Raw genomic sequence first — 18,483 nt, 5'->3', positions numbered from 1 at the left:
GGAGGCAATTTTTCACATAAGTGGGAGCACTAATGGCTTCATTGGCTTGGCACGCCAAAGGCAATTGAGAACAATTATGTGGAAACTAAGTTTTAAAGTGCCTAATTTGACTCCATAATCTTCAAACTGTTCTTGGGGGACAACCTCTGTCATGGCCCTATAGGAAGTCAGGCTTGGGGCAGCCATGATGCCCACCACATTTAAGTATCACCAGCCACCACTCCACCCGACCCTCTCCTTGGGGTTCCCTTTAATGGTTCAGTGGGTCCAGCCTTGCAGCATGGGGGTTTCCATGACTAGGACACTCTCCCAAGTCAGCTCCATAGTATTATCAGCCATGCTGAGTTTGTAGGCCACTAACAGCTGTTCCCATTCCTGAAAGTGTAAGTCATCATATATTTCGACCACAACAAAAGGCCGCCTTTTCAGCTTCTCTGCTGCTGCCAGAATCACCAGACCCTAAGGGTATAAGTGTGCGAGGAAAAGCCCAACCTTATAATTATCTAAACATTTCTGTTTTACACAGGTGTTCGAACTGAGGTCATGACCTGTCTGGGCAGCTCACCCCTCCTCAAATCTTCTCTCCAGCAAGCGCCCTGAAGAAGCCGTGCGCCGCACGTGGGGTTATAAAAGTAACAGATATGTCAAGACGAAATAAGTAACTTAACCAACAGATTGCTCTGAACTTCACATTGACTCATACATAGAAACAAAATATGGCTTCAGAGTGCCTAGGGTGGAATTGCAATGCCATTCTAGAATGTCGATGCGTTTCAATGCTTTATGTGAAACCTCCCAAAGCCACTGCTGAAGGGCTTGAAGACACACCTCTTCCTTGCTGGCAGCAGGCCTGCTGAGGGCAACCCCCCCCCCCCATCACCCTGCCCCAAGGGCTCCTCCGTTACAAACTATACCCCCACTTGTCTTGGTTCTTTTTGACCAGCTCCGTGTCCTATTGTCTCATTCATCCCTACTGATAAACATTTATTCTCCTTAGTTCCATGATCGCTCCTTCAGATAGTGCTTCGAATAACTATAAAGGCACTTTAGAACTGCTCAAAAACTACAGGTAAATGTGTCCTGTTCAGATTCTCATAACTTTTAACTTTACTCCTCTTTTAGGAGTTTCATCAATCCATCGGTTGCACTTCAATCCCATTCATGTTTTACGCCTATCCCCGCAATTTGTAGGGATTTAGCAATTACATTTCTCCCACAATACTTACAGGGGTTTCTTTCAAAGCTGTGAGATTAAATACCAAACAAACAGCACATTTGTGGTAACATCCTGACTCGCTATGTACTGCATCTGTCAGATGATCCAACACAAATGGAAGTTATTGAGGGCTACAGGGCATCTTTTCTCGGATGCTTTCTTATTACAGATATCACATTGCACATTACAACAGTGCACAGCCCCCACTGAAGACTGCCAGATTTAACGTGTACGCATCTGCAAGAAAGATACAGTTGTGAAAGGCGCTATACTTTAATTCTCTGTTCCAGAAAATAAAAAGTGCCGCCCTTTCTTTTTTTTGGGGGGGGGGGGGGGGCTGGGGGGCTCTGCTGACTGCAAATGTTGAACATGCACCACATATCGGCCATCTTAGCACCGCCAATATTGATGGAGAGCGAACAAGCGCGGTTTTAGCACACTCCAAGGATGTTTTCTTTTCACCCCGCAAACGTCTCCAGGAGAAAATTGTGAACTTTGCATGGAAAAAATGGTTACAAAGAGGAAAACTGTGGTGCAATAAACGCAAAACCAAGCGCCTGTTTCATGTACATGTTGAGCGTAAAGTGAATTAGCTCAACCTGATATTTCCTTCAGTTGAGTTAATGCTCGAATTTCAGACAGCACAGCTCGGAAGCAGAAAGAGGCAAACCTTGTTCACCGTTTCCGAGATTTGCTTTCTGAAAATGAAGCAGGAATTCAGAGAAATGTCTGGTACAATATTTCAGTCTGCGCCCTGCAAGCACATAAAACAGACGGCACCGAGCTCTGCGCTATAAAAACCCATCATAACATGCCACAAGGTGTGCAAACTCCGATACCGAATGTTATTCCTCATTCCAACCCCTCCAAGTAGGTCTCAGCCAGTAAAACAGACATGGAAAGACGTCACAGCAGGTGGCATGGTGTTTCCACGTGAGATATCACTGTCTCCAAGCACAGCCGCACTCATACCCGAGCCTTTAATCAGCTCTCAGGTCTTGATAACGATTATAGGCAGCATCAGGCGCGCAACACCCATTGGACTCACAGGGCTTCAGCCCCCCCCCGTCGTGTGTGGCAGCCCGGGATGAGACACCTTCCCGGGCAAAAAAGCAGCCGCACCCGAGCACTTTACAGGTCTTTAAAAGACCATTTGCATGTTAAAGGAGCCTTGCTGTTGTTTCACCCCTTCTAAGAGCCCCTGCAGCTCCACTCTGCCTATTGCTTAAAGTTCAGCCCCCCCCGAAATTTTTGCTCAGCCCCCCCCGAAATTTGGCTCTAGTTGCGCCTCTGGGCAGCATCAAGGTTTTGTTTAAGCGCCCCCCCCCCCCTTAATCTACCATTGGTTTCAGAACATTAGAAGACAAACTAAACATGACTGAGGACTCTGTTCCCTACTTTTGTGCGAAAATAGTAAACCAGGCAGCAAAATACTGCAACTTAGACTAAATTGAAAGACTGAACCAAACAAATTCTAGTCAAAAAATGTAAAATAACTTCAGTTGGAGCCCATGTTGTGAACTCGAGGAAACAGCTTGACTCTTTCCCAGCATGCACCTGCTCCATTGCAATATACCCACTGGAGCTTCTATGAAGTACAAGTGTAGTTCCACCTACTTTCACAGAGTCGTCTCCTCAGCTTTCCTCTGATTTTGTCAATGGCGTTGTAGTCAGAGACATGGAAGACGTGTGCAGAGTTAGGGTCTGATGCAATCTCATCCAACTCCTCCTTCAACGCCTCCCCAACGCCAACAGCGAAGATCCTTATCCCGGCTTTGTGCGCTGCCGTAGCAGGTTCTAAGACATAGTCCTGGCTCCTTCCATCCGTCAAAAGGATGGCCACCTTTTTAATGGCCCGTTCATCCGGCCGCCCTCCTGCCTCCTCCGAGAAGCTGTATGTAGTGATGTATCGGAGCGCATCCCCCGTGTTTGTATTCCCTCCATAATATTTGATGTTCCTCGCTGCTGCCTTGACATCCTCAAGTGTTTGGTACCTCCCCAGATCAAATTCAGTGATGGGTTTACCACTGTAGCGCACAACTCCCACACGCGTCTTTTCGGGGCCAATCTCGAAGGTTTCCACTAGGTTGGACACCCACTGCCGCACCTTCTCGAAGTCCTCTTTCCCCACGCTGGACGAGGTGTCCAAGATGAAGATCAGGTCGTAGTGGACATTCTTGCACCCTGTGAAGGCAATGGAAGAGACTGTTGAGAAAAGGTGGAAGAGAAAGGTTGCATAGCCTATTTCCCAGGACATTTCTGAACCGCAGCCAGTGCACAGGGAGGGTCTGCCGACATGAGCAGCAGAGTGGCAGGGCCTGTGCTTCCCCAAGATCTGCTCTAACGTCACATTCCCAACATGCCTACACAAGAACTGAAGGCTCTTGTTAAATGGGATACTGCAATTTACAGCTTCCCACCCCCTTGTCAATTACGTCTGCTGGATCTTGTGAGCCTGTTTTTCCAAAGCTGCCTAGAGATGAAGGGCAGGGCAGCACTGTATGCTGCAGAAAAGGACATTTCGAAATTTGAAAAGTTGAGAGAGGAAGGCAGTGTGTCCTGGAGGGGCAGAGCTGAAGCCTCATTGTCCCATGTGCTGCTAATTTACAATTTACTTTAATAACACCGACCAAGACTGTAGGTGAATATATGATTGTTTTGTTGTTTGCAACCTTGATGTGTACAAGTCTTTGATACAGGGGTATAAGGGCGTGGCTATCGTGCAGCAGGTGCAGTGGTACCAGGGTCCAGGGATGCAAGGCTCTATGTACTGCCCTTAGTTTTATACTGCCCCACTTGCAGGCTGGAGGGGATGTCTCCTTGCATACACAGGAGCCCCTGGTGTTCCTGCTACTCACCTGCTGGGTGGTTGCAACTTTCACCTTCTCCTCCCTTATATCAAATTGGTCTCAGATAAATTATTAGGGTTTATCTGAATTATGATGCAATTGTGCAAAAATTCCATGTTCACTATAGTACTTGTGCACAGTAGTAATGCTCAAATATTACCATTGTAATAATAATGCTAACATGAATATATAGTGGGCTCTATGCGAACTCTACCCCTTCATCATCTCTGAACCAGAATATACCAGACAATAATTACATAAAATGAATGCTGTGGAAAGCGAAAAAGAGCAGGCTTTTTGGATTTTAATGAGCCAAAACTCAACCGCTTTAAATTGTGCCAATAGGAAAGGAAAAGTGTACATTATAACTCGTGATTCTTGAAAAAACATTTAACTTGAATGATGTCATGTGATTCCCAAAACACACTTAACATAAATTACAAGTAGGTGCAATTTTCTATAAATGTGTAATTCAAATGTGTAACTCCATGCTGGATGTAGAGCATCTTGCATTGCCTCCCATCACCCTACCCCCATTAATGTACAGTGGACAAAGCCCCTCCTCCCCCTCTGTATTAATGACACAAACCTCCATGTTTAAATGTGAATGGCACTGCGCATGCCCGGATCACAGAGTGCTTGCTGGATACTTACTGTAAAACAGGGGTAACTAGAGGGAATCCAAGGAGTAGTGGCAGGAAGAGTGAACTAGACAGAAACAGAGAGAACTTAACCAGAAGAAAAACTGAAGAAATGTTACTATTTATTACTTTTTTGCTGGAGATGCAAACCTATCTCAATATTAAATATGACAGCACGTCTGAATGCCTTGATGGTACCACGTCCAACTATTTCTGTTATGTCGAACATCCCATGTTTCTCATTGGAAACTCCACAGGGGTAATCTAGTTTATTTTCTTCTGCTAATTTTTAATTGATCTGTTCTTTTAGTCTTTAGTTGCTTGAAGGTGGTGTATTGTTCTTCTTGGCTTGGGCTGAGGGGTTTTAGATGGCGCATTGGTTTTTTAAAATTAAATATAAAATGTCCTAGGAGGTGAAAATGTTTTTTATTTTTGGCAAATGTTGGAGTATTTGTCCCAAAGACATTTTACAATTACCTTAATGCCGTTGTATTTTGAGATTTGCCTTTGATGGTTCTGATAAAAAGTGACACGTTTTGCTATGTGATCCCATTAAACGTGTTTAAATGCCCGCCAAAAAAAACTAATGCGCACAGTAAAATCATGGACCTAACTCTTCGAAGCTGTTGTCCTCCTCACTTTTATTCAGCGTTGTAAAACCCCCTCTTGGTCCCAGTTTGAGTGTAGAGTGTAATTCTAATAATTCGTACCATCCGCTGGTACAAATCATTCTCACATCAGGAAAAATAGATTTACAAAAAGAATTAAAAAAATATATATCGAGGGTGAAACCTCAAATTGAGTACATTTCTGACTCTACCTCTAACCAGTTCTGAATTGGCTGCCAGTGGGAACCACCACCGGCACTAATTTCTGGGGTCCGGCACTTATTTATCCTCAACAGACTTTGATCCATAGCAAGACAGAGAAAACAAAGAAGAAGGAGGAAAAGAAATAAAAACAGAGACAAGTAGAGAAAACAGGGATGGAAAAGAACCCGCAAGATTGAGATAAAGTTGCAGGGAGTCTCTGGTGGGAGATTAAAGAGACCTGAGGTGAAATCAAGTCTACGCAGTGGCAGTATTCAGCTTCCCGACCCTCTGATAAAGCTAGCCTTGGATTTATGAACAAAAATTTGGGTCCCAACACTTATTCTTCTACAATTAATCACTGCCTCTAATTCTGTATGCCCAATTGCTCAATCTTCACTTAACTAGGCAATTTCCCCGTCCTTATTTGTACCTGTAGCCATAATTCTCTGCAAGCCTTACCTGGCAATTTACACCATCAACTTTTTTTTTTTTCAATCGTTTATTACGTTAGTGAATCTTTAAGATCAGGTATGTACTGAAGTCAGCCAGGTGTGTGCCCGGTTGACGTATGCTCGCTAGGGACCTGTGGTGCAAATATGCTCTAAACTAAAGAATCCCTAAAAATATTTATCCGACTCTTATAACCCAGGGCGTGCACATTTTGGAAAATGTGTGCAATTATGTGCTGATCTCTGTGAATTGCACCTTTGGTGTTTTTGGAAGCTGAATGTGCTAGAACAATAATGAACTCGCTCAGTGAGAAGAAGGTTGCTCCCTCTAGTCATGAGGAAGAACCCTAATATATGACCCACACCAGCCCTACTGAATATCATGGTCACCATCTCTCTCAGAGAGGCTACATAGGAGCAAACTTACAGTTCATCTTTAATGTCACTATTGTGTGGTAAGATAGATTCTGGAATTTTAGTTGTCAAGGCAACCTGTAAGTATGCAGACACACATCACACTAATTCAAGCAAATGCCTCACTCAAATCTAACCCCTAAGGGCCCATTTCCTCTATCCGCCCCACCTCTGGATCAGCTAAGGCCGTGTGTGGCGCTACTCATGGTCATAAGAAACCTGTCGGCTGATTGCCTGAGCGCCCTAGTGCGGGTAGCCTTTTAGAACATGTCTCAGACTCATGGTCATGAGAAACCTGTCGGCTGATTGCCTGAGCGCTCTAGTGTGGGTAGCCTTTAAGAACATGTTGCAGACTCATGGTCATGAGAAAGCTGTCGGCTGATTGCCTGTGCGCCCTAGTGTGGGTAGCCTTTGAGAACATGTCTCAGACTCATGGTCATGAGAAACCTGTCGGCTGATTGCCTGTGCGCTCTAGTGTGGGTAGCCTTTTAGAACATGTCTCAGACTCATGGTCATGAGAAACCTGTCGGCTGATTGCCTGAGTGCTCTAGTGTGGGTAGCCTTTGAGAACATGTCTCAGACTCATGGTCATGAGAAACCTGTCAGCTGATTGCCTGTGCGCCCAGGTGTGGGTAGCCTTTGAGAACATGTTGCAGACTCATGGTCATGAGAAACCTGTCAGCTGATTGCCTGAGCGCTCTAATGTGGGTAGCCTTTGAGAACATGTCTCAGACTCATGGTCATGAGAAACCTGTCAGCTGATTGCTTGAGCGCTCTAGTGTGGGTAGCCTTTGAGAACATGTTGCAGACTCATGGTCATGAGAAACCTGTCAGCTGATTGCCTGTGCGCCCTAGTGTGGGTAGCCTTTGAGAACATGTCTCAGACTCATGGTCATGAGAAACCTGTCAGCTGATTGCTTGAGCGCTCTAGTGTGGGTAGCCTTTGAGAACATGTTGCAGACTCATGGTCATGAGAAACCTGTCAGCTGATTGCCTGTGCGCCCTAGTGTGGGTAGCCTTTGAGAACATGTCTCAGACTCATGGTCATGAGAAACCTGTCGGCTGATTGCCTGTGCGCTCTAGTGTGGGTAGCCTTTTAGAACATGTCTCAGACTTATGGTCATGAGAAACCTGTCGTCTGATTGCCTGAGCGCTCTAGTGTGGGTAGCCTTTTAGAACATGTCGCAGACTCGCGGTCATGAGAAACCTGTTGGCTGATTGCCTGAGCGCTCTAGAGTGGGTAGCCTTTTAGAACATGTCGCACGCTCATGGTCATGAGAAACCTGTCGGCTGATTGCCTGAGCGCTCTAGAGTGGGTAGCCTTTTAGAACATGTCGCAGGCTCATGGTCATGAGAAACCTGTTGGCTGATTGCCTGAGCGCTCTAGGGTGGGTAGCCTTTGAGAACATGTCAGACTCATGGTCATGGGAAATCTGTCGGCTGATTGCCTGAGTGCTCTAGTGTGGGTAGCCTTTTAGAACATGTCGCAGACTCACGGTCATGAGAAACCTGTTGGCTGATTGCCTGAGCGCTCTAGTGTGGGTAGCCTTTGAGAACATGTCTCAGACTAACGGTCATGAAAAACCTGTCGGCTGATTGCCTGAGCGCCCTAGTGTGGGTAGCCTTTTAGAACATGTCGCAGGCTCATGGTCATGAGAAACCTGTCGGCTGATTGCCTGATCGCTCTATTGTGGGTAGCCTTTTAGAACATGTCGCAGGCTCATGGTCATGAGAAACCTGTCGGCTGATTGCCTGATCGCTCTAGTGTGGGTAGCCTTTTAGAACATGTCGCAGACACATGAGAAACCTGTCGGCTGATTGCCTGAGCGCTCTAGTGTGGGTAGCCTTTTAGAACATGTCGCAGACTCATGGTCATGAGAAACCTGTCGGCTGATTGCCTGAGCGCCCTAGTGTGGGTAGCCTTTTAGAACATATCCCAGACTCATGGTCATGAGAAACCTGTTGGCTGATTGCCTGAGCGCCCTAGTGTGGGTAGCCTTTGAGAACATGTCTCAGACTCATGGTCATGAGAAACCTGTCGGCTGATTGCCTGAGCGCTCTAGTGTGGGTAGCCTTTGAGAACATGTCTCAGACTAACGGTCATGAGAAACCTGTTGGCTGATTGTCTGAGCGCTCTAGTGAGGGTAGCCTTTGAGAACATGTCTCAGACTAACGGTCATGCGAAACCTGTCGGCTGATTGGCTGAGCGCTCTATTGTGGGTAGCCTTTTAGAACATGTCGCAGACTCATGGTCATGAAAAACCTGTCGGCTGATTGCCTGATCGCTCTAGTGTGGGTAGCCTTTTAGAACATGTCACAGACTCATGAGAAACCTGTCAGCTGATTGCCTGAGCGCCCTAGTGTGGGTAGCCTTTTAGAACATGTCGCAGGCTCATGGTCATGAGAAACCTGTCGGCTGATTGCCTGATCGCTCTAGTGTGGGTAGCCTTTTAGAACATGTCGCAGGCTCATGGTCATGAGAAACCTGTCGGCTGATTGCCTGATCGCTCTAGTGTGGGTAGTCTTTTAGAACATGTCGCAGACTCATGGTCAAGAGAAACCTGTCGGCTGATTGAATGAGCGCTCTAGTGTGGGTAGCCTTTTAGAACATGTCGCAGACTCATGGTCATGAGAAACCTGTCGGCTGATTGCCTGATCGCTCTAGTGTGGGTAGCCTTTTAGAACATGTCGCAGACTCATGGTCATGAGAAACCTGTCGGCTGATTGAATGAGCGCTCTAGTGTGGGTAGCCTTTTAGAACATGTCGCAGACTCATGGTCATGAGAAACCTGTCAGCTGATTGCCTGGGTGCTCTAGTGTGGGTAGCTTTTTAGAACATGTCGCAGACTAATGGTCATGAGAAACCTGTCGGCTGATTGCCTGAGCGCTCTAGTGTGGGTAGCCTTTTAGAACATGTCGCAGGCTCATGGTCATGAGAAACCTGTCGGCTGATTGCCTGATCGCTCTAGTGTGGGTAGCCTTTTAGAACATGTCGCAGACTCATGAGAAACCTGTCGGCTGATTGCCTGAGCGCTCTAGTGTGGGTAGCCTTTTAGAACATGTCGCAGACTCATGGTCATGAGAAACCTGTCGGCTGATTGCCTGAGCGCCCTAGTGTGGGTAGCCTTTTAGAACATGTCGCAGACTCATGGTCATGAGAAACCTGTCAGCTGATTGCCTGAGCGCCCTGGTGTGGGTAGCCTTTTAGAACATGTCGCAGACTCACGGTCATGAGAAACCTGTCGGCTGATTGCCTGAGCGCTCTAGTGTGGGTAGCCTTTGAGAACATGTCTCAGACTCATGGTCATGAGAAACCTGTCAGCTGATTGCCTGAGCGCTCTAGTGTGGGTAGCCTTCGAGAACATGTCTCAGACTCATGGTCATGAAAAACCTGTTGGCTGATTGCCTGAGCGCTCTAGTGTGGGTAGCCTTTTAGAACATGTCGCAGACTCATGGTCATGAGAAACCTGTTGGCTGATTGCCTGTGCACCCTAGTGTGAGTAGCCTTAGAGAACATGTTGCAGACTCATGGTCATGAGAAACCTGTCAGCTGATTGCCTGAGCTCTCTAGTGTGGGTAGCCTTTTAGAACATGTTGCAGACTCATGGTCATGAGAAACCTGTCGGCTGATTGCCTGAGCGCCCTAGTGTGGGTAGCCTTTTAGAACATGTCTGAGACTCATGGTCATGAGAAACCTGTCGGCTGATTGCCTGAGCGCTCTAGTGTGGGTAGCCTTTGAGAACATGTCTCAGACTGAGTCCCTAAAAGAAAGCTTTGAGTGGCAGAGCAGTAACGGAAGAGTAGATGTCACTCCTTATGCTTCTTTCTCTGGGAGGGCCTTATAGTCGGCACTGACATGCTGCATAGCAGAACAAAGGATGGTCTCCTGGGCAATCAGCTGAACAGAAGTGACTGCTTTTCTTTACATCTACTAATAAGTTTATAGAAGAAGGGTACCACGGAGTGAGGCATGGGGTGGCTGCTACCTGTTTCCCCCTCACAGTGATGCACAGTGAAGGTAAATAAATAAAGCCACAAGGTCCTGTCCTAAGTGGATGCACTAATGACACTGAGATCCAGCATTCACCACCGCCCACACTGTGGTGCTCTCGGCCAGCGCCTACTACAGTAGAGCCCTGATTCAGAGTTTGTCAGAGTAGTAGGTGCTATTTATCACACCTGATTAATAACGATACCCCGCATACATCATGTATCTGGTGCAATTAATAGCGTCTATTCCAAGTTTATCAGGCATAGCATGTATATTTTGATGCTTAACTCACCAAAATCTGCATGTTAAGGGAATATTAAATTCCAGCATGGTTGACCTGCTGAGTTCTAAAGAAGGGTATGTATGTATGTATGTATTTATTTCTTGTTAAGCGCATCTGTCACCCAAAGGGTATCCTGGCGCTGAGACCTCATTAAACCATCGGAAGAATGTTTACATTGCCCTTGGGAACAGATAGGTCTTAAGGTCCCTTTTAAAGGAGAACAGATCTTGATTACCCCTCAGCGCCAGAGGAAGGGAGTTCCATAGTGAGGCGGCCGCATAGCTAAAAGCGCGGCCACCTAACCTTGCTCTAGTGATCCTTGGAATCCGCACCAGAAACGCCGATGAGGATCTCAGAGGCCGGGCAGCTTGGTACCATGAAAACAGGCCCTGGAGTGGAATTGGTCCGAGTCCATGCAACGCCTTAAATACAAGACATGACGCCTTGAACGCGATCCTCTGTTGTATCGGCAACCAGTGTAGATCAACTAGAGCTGCAGAAGAGGAAGCAGAGCGTGGGCGCGAAAAAGCCAGTTTCGCCGCCATGTTCTGGATCCTCTGCAACTTAAGGATCAGTTTTTTAGGAGCTCCTAGAAGCAGTGCGTTGCAGTAGTCTAATCTACTGAGTATAATACTGCGCACCACCTCTGCTCTGACACCTGGGGGGAGTATTGGCAAAATTTTGCGTAAGGCACGAAGCAGGCCCATGCAAGTCGCAACGGTCTTATTTACTGAACCATCCAGCTGTAGGTCCGGTTCAAATACCACTCCTAAATTACGAGCCGATTTAGCTCCTGCCACAGAACCCGGAATAGAAGGTGGCCAGAAATCATCAGGCAGCGCACGAGGGAGGCGATCAGGAGAGCAATGGAGAACCTCCGTTTTGGACCCGTTGAACTGGAGTGAGTTAGTTCGCAGCCATTCGGCTGTGGCTGACATACAGCGATGAAAGGTGTCTTTCGAAACCGACTCACTACCCTCAAATGAAAAAATCAGTTGAGTGTCATCGGCATAATTGATGACTGATATGCCGAATGACTTAATCAGTTCTATAAGGGGTCGAAGATATAAATTAAACAGGATCGGACTAATCGCCAACCCTTGAGGAACACCCTGATTCACCTGTCGAGTGGCTGATCGAAATGGTGGTAAAGCCACCGCTTGCTGTCTGTCACTGAGATAGGACGTTAACCAACTTAAGGCTAAATTGGTTACTCCCGCACTATGGAGACGCTCCAGGAGAACCGCATGGTCAACCGTGTCGAACGCGGCCGACATGTCCAGCAGCACCAGAAAAACTGATCTGCCCCTGTCGACACGCGTTCGTAGATCATCCAACACGGTAACCAATGTGGTCTCAGTACCATGGGCCGGTCTAAAGCCATACTGAGCTGTATCCAGGCAAGAGTTTAATTCCAGATAGTTGGACAAGGCTCTTGTGACCCATCTCTCGAGGACCTTTATTACAAAAGGTAGGAGCGAGATGGGCCTATAGTTGGCTGGACATGATGGATCTAAAGAAGCCTTCTTTAATAGTGGAGTTACTATTGCCACTTTCCAGCTAACTGGAACTGTCGCCGTCATCAGTGACTGACAGCAGATGGAGTAAAGTGGAGGGAACAGCTCATCCTGAAATGCCTTCCAGATCTTATGAGGCATTGGATCCAATGGTGAGCCTGAAGACACTCCATTGGCCAGTGCATCGAATTCCTCCGATGTAGGAATGGGAAAACAAGGTAAACAAAAAGTATCTACCCTGTTGTTATCCCGGAGCGACACCGAGTTGCAGAGAGATTCCAGTGAAGGAGGTAGCGGTGACACCAACTGTCCGGGCACTGAGAGTCCATTCAAGTAAGTCCTTATTTTCTCCTCAAATGCAACGGCCAGAGAGTCACACAGATCCTGGGAGGTCGGGATAGCTGGAGCTGTACAAGATGGATTAGATAAGTTGTTAACCAGCTTGAATAGGGTTTGCGATTTATTTGTGGCCTTATCCAAGGTATCTTCTAAGAACTTTGCCTTAGCGCTTCTTAGTTGAGTCTTATATACCTGTAAGGCCACTCTGTACGCTACCCTATCCGACTCCTTGTATCCTCTCCTCCAAGTACGCTCAGCCTGTTTGCAGCGGATCTTATGCTGTCTCAAATCGTCATTAAACCAGGCATAAGTCACTCTGGGTCTCTCCCTCACCCTCCGCAGAGGGACCAATTCGTCCAGGGATGTCGAAATTTGCTGACAGAGTGCAGTATAGCTCTTATCTACACTATCCTTCACCTGGAACCCCCTAGGCAGTAGAATAGGACGAGTTGGCTCTCTAAGAAGACGAGCCCATTGACGCTTAAATTTAAAGCCACTCATGTTGGTTGATTTTAACGGCCCAGATAGACCAATGGACATATTAATCAAAAAATGATCTGTCCAGCCCTGCTCCAGGATCTCTTTCACTACCACCACCTTCGGCTCAGCGAAGATCAGATCTAACACATGTCCCTTAACATGCGTGGGTGATGAAACCAGCTGTGTGAGTTGAATGTTACCACACGATTGGCAGAGCTCTCTATAGGCCAGATCTTGAGGGCCGGAAGGCCAGAGGTTAAAGTCTCCCAATATTAAAACTTTAGCATGGGAATTTGAAAGATCATAAATTAAATCAACCAGTGACTGAAGAGAGGTTGTGGTCGAGGAGGGAGGTCTATAACATAACAACCCTGTGATCAAAGAGCCACTCTGGGACATGATAGAGAAGCCCATGAGCTCATACCCCACTACTTCCCTAACTGCTAATTCCACCAGGGAGATCGAATCTTTAAAAATGTAGCCTACTCCACCTCCCCTGCCAGAGGCTCGAGGTACATGTCTAATCAGATAGCCCGGTGGGCAAGCCCAACCGAGTTCCAGCCCACAGTCCGCCGTGGTCCATGTTTCCGTTACAAATAGTATATCCAAATGTAAGGATTCCAGTAGCAGGGCTATCTCGGCATGATGTTTCACGAGAGAGCGAACATTCAGTAGGCCGCAGGAAAGATTTTTGCCCGCTGAAGGACATAATCGATGTTGAGCAACGTCCACCGTACGGTACGGTGAGTTGTTACCATCCTCATAGTTGTCGACCAAGTGAGTGGCCAGAGGCGCCCCTAACGCGCCCGGGACGCGAACGGGCGCAAACGGGCTTACCTCTGGCGCACCTCCGGCGCAACTACGGCGCGACCGCTGCGCGCATCCGCTGCGCGCCTGCTTTCCCATACCTATTAATAGTATTACGCCGCGCGGGCTTCCGGCTGCTAGAGCCTCTAGCCCCACCCAAAATGGCGCTACGAATGTCCAAAGCCTCAGCCCTACCCAAGATGGCGGACGAAGCACCCCGACCCCACTGACTGAATCCCGCAAAGTGCGGGTGAGGGTACGATTTATGGTGCAGGTAAGCCTGATCTAGAACCCCCGCTTACTGTCCCCACAGATGCCAGGTGAAATGGTAAATACCGCAAGAGCAGCAGCAGCGCGATACAATATAGCGCGGTTTAAAAATATACACAGCGTACACCAATCTTAAAATGCTGTCCGGCAGATACGCGATGGTAGAAGTCTAAGGAGAGTCAATCGAGAGCAGTTTAAATAAGCTCTCCAGTGCGCGGGCTTCCGGCTGCTAGAGCCTCTAGCCCCACCCAAAATGGCGCTACCAATGTCCAAAGCCTCAGCCCTACCCAAGATGGCGGACGAAGCACCCCGACCCCACTGACTGAATCCCGCAAAGTGCGGGTGAGGGTACGATTTATGGTGCAGGTAAGCCTGATCTAGAACCCCCGCTTACTGTCCCCACAGATGCCAGGTGAAATGGTAAATACCGCAAGAGCAGCAGCAGCGCGATACAATATAGCGCGGTTTAAAAATATACACAGCGTACACCAATCTTAAAATGCTGTCCGGCAGATACGCGATGGTAGAAGTAAGGGATTTAACGTACATGTTTATTGCCAGCTTCATTAAATACCACCCTACTCGGAATTCCAACCCCACCTGACCCACTCGAGATCAGGGCCTCGGTGCTTCAGTTGCCCTATAATGGGTGGTCTTTGTTCTATGGAAACTCCCTGGCTGGTGGGCGCGCTAGTGTTAATGGTCTTACTTAAGGTACTTCTTTCAGTGTGTAGTTATAGTTTTGTTAATGGCCAATTATAACACACTGAGTGGAATTGCTAGGATGGCCATTATTAGAAGAAATATAAATCAACAAGAGTTTAGTTATCAAAAGTGGATTTCTAGAATATTGTGTGATGTGCAGTGAGGTTCAGTTATTGCATTCTGAGATATGGCATAAAAATATCTGCTAGAACAAGCCACATCGATTGACTTTGCCAGTGCTTCTTAGGTAAATGGGTAACAAGGATTTTGTAATGAAAATTTCCATTTCAAAATGTTTCAATTCTAAGAATATGATTGTGAATTGAACACTACTAAGATCTGTGGAGAGGGCGGTGGTCTTCAGAGGGTCTCAATCACTCACATCCTCTCTTTCACACCACCTTTCTCTTCATATCTCTAATTCTGTTAGACACTTACACCCTTTTCCTCCCAGGATTTTTACAAAATTCTCTATATGCAGATCTCACATGCCATTTCTTTTCTCTTCACTACTGTTTCTTCTTTCTGTCTCTGCACCTACTTGCTGTCATCTCCTTCACTTCACACGCAGCCCCTTGCACACAACCCACCACTCTCCTGGAAGCACTGCGTTGTATTTTCCTTTGGTGGTTTCCATATTTCAATAGAAGTGTACCTCCTTTACACACTTTCCGACATTAGAAGTGGCGCAAATGTGCCCATTGCGCTGCGCACCCTGCACAGAGGCCAAGGATTGGATGAGCATGTAGTCTGAACATCTTTATGTCATACTAACGGTCACTGCGGGAAATTTGCATTACCTTACCCAGGCACCTTTAAATGACTCGGTTCAGAGCATGAACTAAACAAGAGTCAAACGGTGCGTGAAAAAAACGCATCTTGAAGAAATGCAAATACTCTTAGGGATTGCAAGAGTACGTAAAACATGTGAAACGTAAACAGGGACTGAATCATTGACACAAGTTATTTTAAGGATTCTTGACGCCATTGCTGAGAAATCGATCACTTTTTTTGCACATAAAGCTAAAGACTTGAATGTAGAGGTTGATGGGAACCCGTTTCAAAGTCAGTTTTTAATTTCTATCCCACTTAAACCCCTCACTGTAGAATTAATGGTTCTGGAGCCAGTTAATACCGCTAGATTATTTCAAAGCTATGTGGACCTAGCTGCAAAAACAACATATGCGATTGACCAGAATGGAGCTGGCGAGGTCAATGTCCCATGCTTATAATATTGTTTTAATTAAAAAAAAAAAGTCTTTCATATCAGTGAGCTAAAGAATAGATTTTGTGTTTTGATGATTTATCACTGGCATCCCAAACAGAAAGAAATATATGTTGGCATCTCAGCAATCCATTTGGAGAACAGAGGTATAAGTTCCAGTTTCCACAACGGATGTGTTTGTTGAACACTATATGAATCTTTTATGGTGGAAGTGCCAATCCAGGGATATGGAGGTGATGTATAAATAGAAATCTGGGGCAGTGCAAAATCTATTCCTTTTCAGAAAACAGAGGGAGGTAGAGGAAAAGAAAGCAAAAGAAGCTCGTTCTCCAGGTGAAAGTAATGTGATCAACAGGAGCCCTTCTGTCAATAAAGGACTTTTCTTACCACTCGGGTTATTGTTCGGAAAACAGAAGGTTTTCCTTAGATAACCCTCACCCACCAGGGTTTCCCCTTGGTGGCCTTGTTAATCATTGGGGTCTTCCGGTTCTGCTGAGAATGGGGCGTGCTACGACCTACGTGTTCCGTGGGAGCACTTTTGTTGGAAAATCTATGTGGTGGATGAAGAGAAAGGTGGGACTGGGGGGGAGAGAGGAAAATACCTGGCCAGTAGGAAAGAAATCTTTATTTGCGCCTCTATCCGGTATGATTAAAATATGGGGAGATGTGGGAACTCAATGGGAACAATGTAACTGAGGCACAAAGTGAGCAAACTATCAACAAGGCAATGGCAACATTTGCATTTAGAAGCAGCACAATCAGAGAAGAACCCTCTCTGGGTCTGAGACAACTTAAACTAGTGAGTGTATGGAGAAGGCTCATTCATCATTTGATCTGCTCATCTGGCATCAAGAATGTAGACTTTAGGAACTATAATTTATTTCAGTCAAATAACAGATGTGTATCTGAAACACCACAGCTGGTCTGGAGCTAAGTCCGTCTTACCACGCTCTGGCAGGCGGCTATTTACAGCTGAGGAGCCGTGATGGATGGACCGAGATGTGGACATCGCTACAGCTAAGCATCTTAAGTGAAAGACTGAAAAGGAACTGGAATGGGGTCTACGAATGCTAGCAACCGGTCCAGGTATGAGCATCCAGAAGACTCTTAGATGTATGAAACGCACAAGGCGGGCTCACTGAAGGTGAAATTAGATAAGTGAACCATTTAAGCCAAATGTATGAATAGACATCACGCATAATTCATAAGGAGAAAAAGCCCAACACTAGCATCAGTCAAATTCTAGGCCATGTTCAAGACAGCACACAGGAATAAGTAATATATGGGGAGGTTGAAGAAGGTAGTGGAAGGGAAGTAAGACCATGCGATGTTTGATTCCCCTATCCATCTGACCCATAGGATGAGTTCCGGGGTTGGGGTCAGGGTGCTCAAAGGAGGCCCTACAGAACAGGAATCTGTAGATGACATAGGTGTCAACAAAGGGTTTCCCCCTCCTGGTTCCAAGTGAAATCACTGATAGGTGATTGGTCAGTGGAACGCCACACCAATATTTACAAACACCCATTTATAATTATGTATATGATCTCCAGATTCTGTCTCAACACGTCTTATGCAGCCCTTTGTTCTATTCCAACCATCCTCGATATGCTGCCTTCGTGAAATGTATCAATGCTGCCGCTGTATTCACATTCCTCTGTCAATTTACGTTCTCCCCTTGTTGGTTTGTGTTCTTGTCTCTCTTTCTATTTTACTTCGGTTGCAGGCTTTGCACATTCGTATTGGCTCCCCTAAAGAGCCATACATTTTAGCATAGATGTATGTATTTAATATGTGTTCATGCATTCATGTATGCAGTTGTTTACTTTTATTTATTACTATAAGTTACAAATACGGCATTGTAAAAAAGCTACTTGTATTTTATTTTTGAAATGTTTCCTTTATTTTAGCAACGCTTGGATTGCTGGGTGTTTGCAGAGATCTTGGACCCGGCAGCTCAGTTTATATGTTTAAAATAATGCCATTGAACCCGTTTAACTTGTATGTACTAATGTAAATAAAGCAGCAAACCAGTTCATGTTTTGTCGCATAAGCATGCCTTTCCTTTAGTGAACATATGAGTGCCTGCTTCCATGCCTCAATTCGCCTGCGAAATGGGAAGATATTTAAAACATGTAATGTTGTTTCCTAATACGTTCCTGTAATTCTCATAAGGCACAGGCATATTAGAAAGCAACGCAGACCTAGGTTGTTTTGAAAATTGAAAGTCTGCAATGGGTCCTTTTAAACTAACAATGGGGAAATGAAGCATGACGGCAGTGCTTAATTTATTAAAGAAAAAGTTTTTAAAAAAAATCCTTTACAAATAGAAAGTGTAGGAGAGTGTAAGATGCGACCTTTTGTATTAAAGAGAGAAGGCCAGCACCGGCACATCTGAACGCCAGGGCTGCTGACACCAAGGTTGCCATGTCTTGATTCCACCTCATTCCCCTGTATTCCACCACTGCTCACTTCTCGCTCTTTATTG

At 46.1% G+C, this 18,483-nt stretch overlaps 1 protein-coding gene across 1 annotated transcript in view; it reads right to left on the bottom strand.

Moving 5' to 3' along the window:
• The window catches only part of COL22A1 (collagen type XXII alpha 1 chain), a 1,010,593-nt gene that overhangs the window by 866,184 nt on the left and 125,926 nt on the right, over positions 1 to 18,483 (bottom strand). Inside the window, exon 3 of the mRNA XM_085604869.1 lies at positions 2,834 to 3,400. Coding sequence (XP_085460995.1) covers positions 2,834 to 3,400 — 567 coding nt within the window. The remainder of the gene's footprint in view (positions 1 to 2,833; positions 3,401 to 18,483) is intronic.

This window comes from Triturus cristatus, chromosome 5_1 (genome assembly GCF_964204655.1).
Source record: "Triturus cristatus chromosome 5_1, aTriCri1.1, whole genome shotgun sequence".
NCBI lineage: Eukaryota > Metazoa > Chordata > Amphibia > Caudata > Salamandridae > Triturus > Triturus cristatus.
This window is presented reverse-complemented; position numbering and strand designations above follow the sequence as displayed.